This window comes from Vespa velutina, chromosome 7 (assembly GCF_912470025.1).
Source record: "Vespa velutina chromosome 7, iVesVel2.1, whole genome shotgun sequence".
NCBI lineage: Eukaryota > Metazoa > Arthropoda > Insecta > Hymenoptera > Vespidae > Vespa > Vespa velutina.
In genome coordinates this window covers 335670-347794 of record NC_062194.1, presented here as the reverse complement: position 1 = coordinate 347794, position 12125 = coordinate 335670, and the positions used below count along the sequence as shown (strand labels likewise).

The following is a 12125-nucleotide window of genomic DNA, read 5'->3' as shown; positions in this document are numbered from 1 at the left end:
GGGTTACCGGTAGGATGACTCTCGAGTACCGTTTTAAACTGTAACACGGTATGTCATACTCGAAAGTAAATATTCGGGGATAGTTCGAAAACAAAAGTTTTATCTTTTACTAACGTGAAACTGTTACTGTTATGTACAATAAAAATTTCAATTCTCGATACGTAATACCTATTCATGGAAATGATTTTGTATTCGTAGGAGTGGAAATTGATAGTATAAATCGATGGCGGAAGTTTGGCGAACGCGATGAACCTGCGACAGCTTATACCTAAAAACATGCCAAACATTTTTCTTCGTCTGAACAGATTTTTGATCAGCGAGGATATAAAGGATTAGCGATATATCCTTTTATTCCAGACTATTTCTGAGCATCTTTTAATTCATTTCAATTCGATATTCTAAAAAATATATTATCTCTTTTTACAGATGCACTGATCATCGTTTTGTAAAAGAGAGAGAGGAAAAAAAGAAGAAGAAACAATGAAATTTTTGGCGTTATCGTTCATTCTTTTCCTCCTTAACAACGTTTTCTGCGTCGAGTGGAAACACAGCGCAATCTTGGACAATAATTTTCTCGTCCTCTGGACGCCAGGCGACAAGGAAGTAACTTTTGAGATTCAAGTGAAGACACTCGGCTATGTCGGGCTTGGTTTCAAGAAGGAGGACGGTCGAGAGGGAGCCGACATGGTCATTGGTTGGGTGGACAACAACGGTCAGGTTCATCTGCAGGTAAGTGCTTTCGGTCAATTTCTAAAGCGGTCAAATATCTAAACGTTGTTTTCTACATTTATAGAAATTTAATTCAATAGTTTTTTTCATCGACGATTATAATTCACATAAGAGTCGGGATTAAATCGATCGATATCATCGATACGATAAGCCAGATCTGAACTATGATTATTCTCGTTTAGATAAAAAAATCTTCATAGGGATCTATTTTTAGAACGCTAATGTTGCCAACGATACGTTACAATTCTGCCTCTTTCGTTCCGACAAATAAAACAGCGAACGATCGAAACTCGGACGATTATTACCATCCGAGATTACGCATCCTCGCTCGATTACCACCGTCGTGCCGAGGAGAATATAATCGTATAATTATTTTCAAGCTACCGATACGATACATACCTACATGCGTAGACGTGTCTGATCGCACGTACGCGTTTACGTTGTAATACGATTGTACGTGTGGTCAAGTCTTTTTGGAATATCAATTTAAGCGGGGGCGAAAGAGAAAGAGAGAAAGATGATGGAGATAATCATAGTCGTTTCATAGTTAAGTAACGGTTCTCTCTCGTTCGATCTCGGTCATATCGATAATTATGGATATTAGGATCGAAAGCGCGGCGACCCTTTATTAAATCTCGATTTCTTCTCAATTTCTATTCCATTCGCGGCAACATACCTTCTCGATACTTTCTTCGATCGAGGAGCTTCGCGAAAAGTTATTGTGTCGATAATCGGTCATCATTTTCGCGCCGAACCATGTCCCTCTTTCGAATCCAGTATTCATGAATTATTCAAGTTCTTCTCTCATTCTCTCCGTCTTTATCTTTCTACAACCGTGCTCGTTATCGCAACGCAAGAATAAAATTTCAAAGCACTCGCTGTTCTCGACGAATATCGATTGTCCCGATCGTTCGATCATTAGCCATGAAATCATGCTAATCCTTTTTGCAGAATCAATGTTCGATATATTAGGCTTTATCTCGATGAAATACCACTTTTATCTCGAATCTCCGTAGCTTCGTTAACGTGTGAGTTATTCGACTGTGAAAGAAGGCCGATATCTAAGAGAAATAGAAAACTTCCTCTAAGAAGCTCTTGAAAACGATTAAGCGTTTTGCGATTTATCCCTGTTTCATCGTGTTTCGCGTCGACCAAATAATTCGTCCTATGTTAAATCATTGACAACAGGAGGGAGAGATGGGTTCTCAGCATCCGACGAGAGAGAAAAGTAACGGGGTTTAGTCTCTCTCTCTCTCTCTCTCTCTCTCTCTCTCTCTCTCTCTCCCTCTATTTTTTTTCTTTTTTCTCTTTCGTTTTTACGAAACTTGCACGATGCCACCTTCTTCTTCAAGATCGTGCCAAGTATACGAGACACGTGATATGTTTTCTCTTCTTCTCCCTCTTCTTCTTTTTCTTCTCGGACATCTCATAGTTCCATTAATGGGAACCCATAAAAGTTTAGCTGTCAGCCACACCGTACAGCCGAATATATTTTTTAACCCCAGCCGCGCGAGAAGTTCCTTCTATTCTTCGAGCAAGCGTTTTTTTCTTTTTTTGGTTCGTTCGCCGTACAATTTTTTGCTACACTTCGTTCTTGCCAGCTTTTACGAGTCCCGTGAGCTTTTCTCATCTGCGGCTTTCACCAACACTCGAGAATAACACTCACGATTGCGAATAAAAAACGAAAACGGAAACATCAATCTAAGTACTCGTTATACTTTGTCATTTAATGGCGTTGTTCTTCGTTAGAAATCAAGTAATACGATTTCTTCGCTATCTTAAATATTTTTTACACGGTAGGATGACGTTTCATATTAATCGAGCTTTCCCTTTCACGGTTTCTTTTTCTACGAGCAAAAAACTCGGGATCGTTTGTAACATCCTAAAAGCAAGTAAAAAAACACCCACGCAAACCGTATATAGTTCCTTCAATGATACGTCTCCACCGAACTGTCAAATCGCACGACATGACTATTTATTCCTACGGTTGAGATTGGTTCAGAAAACTGCAACAGACGTCTTCGTATTACTTCCTTTCTCGTTTCTTCTCCCTGTATACCCATACGCTTCTTTCTCTAATTTCTTATAAAATGGAAAACAGTCAGTTGAGTGCTGGCGAAAGAGAAAAGGAGGTAGATAGGTAGAGAGGAGTCGATGCGATATAGGAAAGCAATCTTCTCGTCTGGCGACTTCTTCCTAGATAGTTGACCAAGAAGAGAGCAAACTGCTTCTATATTTCTCTATATATATGTGTATATATATATATCTCTCTCTATATATATGTATATATGTATATGTATCCCCATAGAACACGTGTCTCTCTTCCTCTCTCTATCTATCTCTTTCTATTACCTTCGAGATCTTCTAGGTAGGTAGATATCGCGCGGTGGTAAGGTAGGTAGATAGCTGAATAGCTAGTCAAGCTGCAGATCGCGTCCGTCTCGCGTGTCCGCAATTTTTCCGCTAGAATCGTTGCCGCTCGTTCCATAATGCATACCGTGCCGCGCAATGCTGTATGCGATGCAGCCATTGCCGGACGCTCTCATACACATAGAAAGAGAAAGAAGCTGGAGCTAAGAGAGAGAGAGAGAGAGAGAGAAGCTAGAATGGGAGCGAGAAGCTTTTTCGTTATGATCGTAATCTTAGAACCAGACCAGCCGCGGGCATTCGGACTGGCCAGGCGACCAAGCCCCTGATACTTCTAGCTCTCGTTTTCTTGTCCTCTGTCTTCTTCCTTTTCCTTCTCCTCTTCCTCCTTCTCCTTTTTCTTTTCCTTCGAACTTGTACTGGAAACGAAGACGTGCCTTTACGCTGTCCTTTCTGTTTTCGGACAAAGTGACGCGACTCCTCCTTTTCCTTCTTAGACTCGTCGATTCGTTTACTCGCATTTTTCTGCCTCGCTTGCCACCTAGTCGTTCGAATGCTCCAAATTGTTCTGGATATCGTCCAAGATAGAGCTGACAATCTAAAGCCTTTCGTGATTCTCCGATGTGTTTGCGAATAACCGATGCTGATTAGAATGATTAGTTTAAGGGCTCGAATAAAGGGATAATAATACGGGGGAGGGGGAGTAAGAATGTGCTTTCGATCGCGATGCGTTAAACAAATAGATACGCTAATTACAATGGATTCTCGCACATTTCGCTTCTTCCTTCGATTACCATGCATTTGTCTGTATCTAATCGAGACTTCGTTATGCGCTCGAAAAATAATTTCACCATAATCACGCTAATTCTGTTATACGTCATATAATCGTGGACGCATAGGAAATAGGATAAGTACGTAGGTATACATATTTTGCGTATCCTCGCAAACAAATTTACTCGTTATCAAATCCGATGATCGAAATCCGGGTACGATTATTCCCGACTTTAAATACCGATTATTAGCCATCAATTTAACGAGAACCCGAACGATTGAAATTATTACCATCGCTATTCGTTGATATCCATAGCTCTCCGCGTGTACGTTCGTTCTTCATTCTATAAATTCTCATCGTTAAAGTCATTTTATGACATTTCTCGGATCGATTCGAACGATCGCGACTATTGGGCCGCATCATATATGCGGCTATTAGAACTATCCTGTTCTCTCTCTCTCTCTCTCTCTCTCCCTCGACTTGCCACGTGGAAAAGAGTTGGGCGGTTCGAGTAAATCTCTTCCAAGAAAAAGGATAAAATGTTTAGTGCGACTTATTTCCTAGAATCAAGACGTGTTATTATGGAATTATAGAGTACTAGCGGTATCGCCGATCTAGGCGGTAGATCGTATTTACTGTCTTTAGACTTTCCTACATGCCGGTCTTTACACTGTCCCTTATCGAACGAAGAGAGGGAGGGAGAGAGAGAGAGAGAGAGAAAGAGAGAGAGAGAGAGAGAGAAAGAGAGAAAGGGGAATTGGTGAAGCTAAAGAGAAGGGTAGAGAGGTCTAGGGAGATGAGAGAAAAGAGCAGAAAGGTAATACCTCGCGCAGAATGAAATTCTTATTCCGCATTCTGCGTCGGCAGTTTGCCACTGCAGTCGAGTAAAGTGGTGGAAAAGTGTGGTACGGATAAAAATGTGGAGGCTGCCGGTATGCTTTGTTTCTTTCTCTTTCTCTCTTTTTGAGCCTGAAATTCAAATCCATCGAACGAGATAAAAAACAAGAGAGAAAGTCGAAAACTCTTTTTCTCTCTTTGTCTTATTTTTGCACTTTGTTCCCGTTCTCTATAAATCCTGTTATTGATATTTTATTGTAAAACAAAAAAATTAAATGGATTATTTAATACGATTAAGTTCCGCAGTATTCTTTCTTTTTATGTTCTTCCTACTCTTTACTCTCGTTTTACAAATTTGCGTATGCGAAGCAAGTAGGACATAGGAAATATGAAATATAATAAGGTACTCATTGAATTAATGAAGAATTATAAAAGGCCAGTGAGATTAACTCATTGTCAGGAAATAAAACGCACGGTACTCTTATCACGTCGGAAAGCTGTCTTTCCGGATTTTCGATTTTTATCTCGTACTTTTTTCCTTGTTTTCTTTTTCTATCGGCAGGTAGATATCCATATTCCAACAGTCGTTTCGTTCATTCAATTAAAATTTACCGTATCGTGAAATTAATCGAAATTAATCACCGTCTATGAGCATAAATATCATCACGGTCGAACATTCAGAAAATCCTCCGCTCGCGCATTAAATTCTCGTCTCGACGCGCGTATCGTATTTATTAATCAACCGTGTCGAGAATTTAATTTCAATCGCGTTCACGTATCTCTTACTGCGAGGAATAAATTTTACTCGGTTGTTTTCACGAAAAACACATATCCACCTACTAACGGGTCCACATTTCGATTACAATCTGATCCATTTCGCAAGAGTTTGAGAATTAGATCTTTGATCCGAGCCTTTCGACGAAATATATTCTGTTCTTGCGATACGCTCCAATTCCAGGTCGGGCTTCGCTCTTTATCCAATATCATGCCCCTCTCGCCCCTTTATCAAGATCAAAACATTCTCGTTTTCCGCAAAAGACTCTGCATTATTAGCAGTTTGCGATTAAATCACTGATAAGCTTTGAAATCGAAATCTGAAAAAGGGAGGATGGACAAAAAAGAAAGGGAAACAGCCGAAATGAGAGAAAAGGGAGAGAGAGAGAGAGAGAGAGAGAGAGAGAGAGAGAGAGAAACAATAGAGTTTAATAAAAATGCGTCTACCGTGCTAGCTTCGCAGTCGTGCACACGTCCCAACGTGTGCGACTAGCTTTCGAAAAGGATACTAGCCATAGAGAAAAAGGGAGTGAGGAGTTTAAGCTCAACCCAAAGCCTAGGAAGAAGGGAGAGAATAACCGTGCAGAGGCTATTCCCAAGGTACTCCTGCCATGGGATCCCTCCAATGCGATTTTACCCAGCGTAAATAGGATTCCAGCGTAAATGCAGTTACGTGCGCGTACATACTCGCACTTATATACGCCTATCTATCTCTGTGCCCTACTTATCGTATGCGTGTGCGTTAGTGAGACAGTGCAAATACGTACGCACGGCGGAGTTGCGTTTAATGTAACACGAGGAAAATCATTTCTCTCTCTCTCTCTCTCTCTCTCTCTCTCTTACACGCGTAGCGTATCCCTATTTTTCTATCTTTATCTCTTTCATTATTTCTTTCTGCTCTAATATAAGTTGTATCTGTTTTTCCGTTTTCGTTACATTTCCAATAGAATTCTGTGCCAATTTCGATAGAAATTTATGATAAAGTTGGTCTAATAAGCAATAAAGATGCCACCTATTTGTTTTTTCGTTTTTTTTTTCTTTTTTTTTTAGCATTTCCTTTTCGTTTTTAGCTTAGAAAAGATAAACGTTAATTCCAACTATACGATCCAACTATACTTTCACATAGTTGAATCGAGCCGGAATGAGGAGTCCTGGTATGGGATTCAAAATGAACTCTATCCATCTCTCTCTTTCTCTAACGTTTTCTCTTTTGGTGGTCTTGATAGGGGTGCGAAGTAGTCGCATGAGTGCTTGATGCGAGTAGCTGAGAAGATTCCAGCCTCGCATGCTGATTCCACCTTTGAGAGCGTCTTCGGTGTTTTCTTCCATTTCTTTTTTTCCTAAAGTCTGTTTCGGTTGCTTGGAGAATCTCTTGAAAGGTTCGCTCAAGTGCCCGAAGATGACTTTGATCCTTGAGCGTTGAGTTTCGCGAAGAGACTAGATTTCCTTCTTCTTTTTCTTTTTTACATCTTCTTCGTCTTCGTCTTCGTCTTCGTCTTCCTTTATATAAATACTTATTTAATATTCTAAAAATTCTTTTCATGGTTTTAAAAATTATACATTTTTATTTTATATCATTAAACGCGTTTCCAAGTTTCAACGTATTACTTTGAGCACGGTTACCCAGTCGACGGGAATAGCGCATTGCGATATCGTTTTGGCATACGTGTTATTTGTGAACATAGTATCAGGAGCAGTATACTTTTCTCTTATGATTTAACTGTCTCCTTTTCTCTCTTTCTCTTCTTCCAAATAGGTTTACGAATAGATTTACTTTATATCTTTCAGTTTCTACCGAGTTAGTTTTGTTACACGTTGGCTAAACGTTCGCGCCACATAAACTGCATTTACGTGATCGTTAAGAGCTTATTTAAAAGGAACGAAGGAGAATTTCCGGCATTCTCTTTTCCTCCTTCCTATCGCAGCTTCTTCTTATTTCCACGTACGCGATATCGTTTCTCCTCCCTCTACTTGCTCCTCTCTTCCACTTCTACTTCTTTCCTGCATCCCTCTTTTCCTCCGCCTCAGGAATGACTTTTATATCCTCCCGTAAAGCCTCACGCCGATACATTTTTCTTTCCTCGTTGCACACGATGTATCGTAACATATATATGCGCGCGCACATAAACCTACGTAAATACGTTTGTGATACACATAGCCCAAGGATATTCGTGTTTGGATACATATGTACGTATACTATCCGCTCTGATATTTTTCCTTTTTCCGCGCGAAACAATAGCGAACCATATAAGCGGTCAGAAAATATTCGTCCTCATCGATAGTTTCTTACGATTCTTTTTCCTTCCTTTTCTTTCTTCTTTTTTCTTTTTTGCTTTTTCCTTTTTTTGTCGAGACCGACGATAAGGACTGGAGAGAGGAGCACAGTATTGGGACCCTCTTTGATATTCTTATGGAATTTGTATTCCTCTCTTATCGGGAAAGTAGAAAAGAAATAATATATGTATACGCATGTAGTAGGAAAGTTTGAATTCTAAATATTAGAACGTATGGAAGTGAAAGTAGACATGTCTTTGAAATTGGGTAAAAAGGCTTTTACGCTCTTCCTCCCTTTCTCTCTCTCTCTCTCTCTCTCTCTCCCCCTTATCTATCTATCACGAGTAAAACAATAAGAGCGAAGAATAAAAAAAGGACAGAAATAAAGGAAACAAAGTGTTTCACCTGCATCGGTCTTCGAATGATGGATCGTAGCTCGTTTGGTGAATATAGATCGGCATTATAATGCATCGGTACGCTTCGAGTTCTTCTCTCTCTCTCTCTCTCTCTCTCTCTCTCTCTCTGTCTCTCTCAAATCGGGCCACTCGCTTCGACGAAGCACCGCTACTTTCTCGATAGGGAGTCGCGATCGCTCGAGTCGATACTGTCAAAACTCTCGTACATGGGGCGTGAACGAGTACTCTGCCGGGACCACCGGAATTATTATCTTTTGATTTCCCTGGTGTGCATCGGGTGGTCAAGAATTTTCAACGAGACCCATTTCTTTCGCTTTCTCTTTTCCTCTTTTTTCTTTTCACCTATTTCCCTTCCTCCTTCCCCCCCCCCCTCTCTCTCTCTCTCTCTCTCTCTCTCTCTCTCTCTGTCTGTCTCTCTGTCTCTCTGGCGCTTTTTTCAAAACTCTCATAGCAGTAGGGGGCGATCCATCGATACTCCATATCGGTTTATCAATCGTGCGAGGAATTATAATGGAGTGCAACGCGTAAACTCATACTACGATCTATTGTTAATTTCAATTGATATTTTTCAAAAGCCGTTTCTTATCGATCGTATTAAAAAGAGGAAAAAAAAGAGAGAAGAACACGGTAATTGTCAGTCGAGACAAGAACATCACTTTCATTTCTCGCGCGTACATTAATCGAGCGATTAAGCGATTAAACGATTAAGCGATTGATGTTCTCCGGGTAGATGAAATGAAAAATCAAAGCACGAAAAAGGTGTCTCAACGATGTGACGATCGAAAAATAAAACGGCAGACGATATAAAATAACAATTATACGCGTCGGGGAAACGATTAAAGAGATACATTTTTCCGGTCAGCAAGCGAATGATCGCAACTGTCACGAATTCTACTGTCCTCTCTCTTTCTCTCTCACTCTCATAAATATGTTCAGCTCTCTGTTATCAGAAACTGATATGTCTCTGACAACTGATCTGATACGAATGCAAATTCGTAGGCACGTAGACACATAGTTATTGAGCCGTGAAATACGATCTGTCAATAAATAATGGTAATCCGAGGCTAGAGATCGTATGGGAATTCTGATTTCACCGTTTTGGAGATACTGGCCGAGATGTAAATCGTAATTGATGCTTATTTTTCACTTGCCCGTCCCATCCCTGTTATCATAAATCCTTCCTTCTGCGCTTTCGATTTTCCGACAGATATCTACGTACGTTCGGCCTTTCGAATCGAATCTAAAATGTATGTATATATGAAAAAACAATTTCGTTTGTTTTAATGAAGCTCGCAAGAATATAAATCGATTTTATCGTCCGACCAATACTATCTCTCTTTTTTTCTCTGTCACATTTGTATTTCAATAAAAAAGAAGAAGAAAAAAAAAGCGTTTCTCTTTGTAATAACTTCGTCGCATTTCGTCTTTTCTCTTTGTACGTTTCGTATTAAACATCTTACGGAAAAAGATACAATCTTTTCTTCCGTCTTATTAAAAAGTTTCTTTATTATAAAGTTATGTGTCCTAACTTTAATGAATGTCAAACAGTTTGAATTTTCTCTCTCGAGAAATACCTTCGACGAATCCCGAAGGAATCCTCCTATACCTTTCTCCTCGCCGTTTTAATTATTTCATTAGGCAACATTGACTCTCATCGGTATCTAATTACGCGGAATTAGATGTTCTCTCGGTGTAATAAGTTGAAACAAAACGAAAGTAAAAGGGGATTTAGAAAGACGAAGGTAGAGCCAAAGCGTAACATGCCCAAGAAGAAAGTTAGAAGCGTCCTGTTAAATTGGGTTCAACTTCTATTGGCTTTCTGGGACGATGGTATACAATTCATCGATTGTGTTGGAGGCTAAGCCAATTACCGATACAGCCTTTGTCTTTTTGTTTCCCTAAAATACTTCGTTTCCTTCTTTCTCCTCAATCTTTCGCTTTCCCTTTTACTTTAATAGCCGATTCTTTTACGACAAGAGAGGACTGTAGAGAGCGTCATTCATGAGTAACGTTTTCTTTTCGTTCCAAATATTTATGAAGGATTTTTAACAATTGTAATATTTATCAAGGATCATACGACGTGCGACGTGCGACGTGCGACGTGCGACGTGCGACGTGCGACGTGCGACGTGCGACGTGGGCCGTGCGACGTGTGTGACAGTGAAAAATCGATCGTGAACGTTAAACGTTGTATTATACATTGTGATCATCAAAGATAATATGTATTTCAGAAAACCTTACACGTCGTACGTCGTAACGCAAGGCAATTTCCGATAAAGTTCATTCTTTCTCTCTCAACCCCGACGCTTTTCGTTTCAACTTCCGACGTTGGAAGTTCGTGTCGCGTACGGCTTAATACAACTACCGACGTTCTAGCGCATTCAATTTCAAAGCTTACATCGAAAAGGCATAACGGAAGAAATGGAAGTTTCTTTAACAGAAAAATCCATACGACAACGATACACCACCGTCGGTACCCTTCGATTTCCAACTTCCCTCGCCACAAGTGGAGAACCAACGTTTCGCTTTTTACTCTTTATATTTCCGCGATATTTACAGCTGCTCTGGATATTTGATTTCCTTTTTCGTGCGGTAAAAAGGAGGTATACCTCCTTCATTCCCATCGACGCGTTACGTATCTATAGATATATGTGCTAACCCACCTATCTACTCTCATACGCGTATACACTTTGATTTTTGATCTCGATTTTCGTCATTTCAAAATACGTCACGGTCTGCCGTTTCACCTACATAGATATTGCCATCGATCGATCCAATTTATCCACGAGGAAGGAAAAGATGAATTGAACTTTTTCCAATTGACAAAAAAGTCTCTGATCTTGCGATTGGTAGAATATCGAAGAAAAAAAAGCCAAGTTTGACGATATTTTATATCCATTTCAAGTGGACATTTGTCCGTATCCTTTCGGAATGGACGGACCACGGAGGAAGGACCGCTTTAAATACCGGTGGCTGTCCGACGAATTGTAGCTCGAATAAACGGACGTTATCGTGTCCGAGCAGTGGCAGAGGATAAAAGAAAAACGGGAAGGCGTTATAAGCGTCGACATGACTGTGAAACGAAAGAAAAAGAAACAGAGAGAGAGAGTGTGTGTGTGCGTGTGCGTGTGCGTGTGCGTGTGCGTGTGTGTTCAGAAGTGACGTTTATCGAGAAGCCACTGTCACGATCCTATCGTTACAGACCCTTACTCTTATTTTGACAAGTTATTCCGACGTTCGCCCTAACATCACTGAGGTCCACTTTGCATTGTGCCAGCTGAACGATCATCGATAGAACGGAGAATGAATTGACTTGATCCGCATGTCGATCGACATTTTTTGAAATAAATAGTAAACGGGGAGGAATTGGAATGTCTTTCGAATGGTCTCAACATTTATTTTTAACGATTAGTCTTTACTTTTATGTTTTTTAATATCACCATTGACGCAAATCGTTGATAATTTGGAATAATTGCAATTATTGAAAGACGAGATAAATCGTGCTCCGTACGAATCAATCAAACAATTAATTGAATCCACATTGGATTTTAATATTCATATAAATATACCGAATGAAAAATGGAGGATTTGTTGAAATATTCGTAATATTACAAATGGCCATTTCGATTACAAAAGATTCGCATCTGTCTCGTGCGAGGTATATAACCGGACGACCGACCATCCTTTTCATAATCGACTTTTATCGATTATCCACTCACCGACCGGAATAAATGCGCGGTTATGCAGGAGAAGAGAATTTTTCCATCGATTACTCCTTACACATCTCTGCCTTTCTTCCGTGCAAGCAATTTCTTCTTTGACAACAATTTCCAACCCCTCTTTTCGTATATAAGAATTACCACCTCGAATGTACGAACCACCAAATGAACGCGCGACCTTTCAAGACAAAATTCAAGATAAAAAGATGCTGAAAGAGAACAAATATAAATGGACGA

The 12125-nt window shown here is 40.0% G+C and overlaps 1 protein-coding gene across 3 annotated transcripts in view; it reads left to right on the top strand.

Moving 5' to 3' along the window:
• Nucleotides 1–12125, top strand: part of LOC124950757 (MOXD1 homolog 2) — a 152088-nt gene that overhangs the window by 80111 nt on the left and 59852 nt on the right. For all 3 annotated transcript variants that reach the window (XM_047497988.1, XM_047497990.1, XM_047497989.1), the window contains exon 2: nucleotides 427–729. In XM_047497988.1, coding sequence (XP_047353944.1) covers nucleotides 481–729 — 249 coding nt within the window. In that variant the 5' untranslated portion in view covers nucleotides 427–480. The remainder of the gene's footprint in view (nucleotides 1–426; nucleotides 730–12125) is intronic.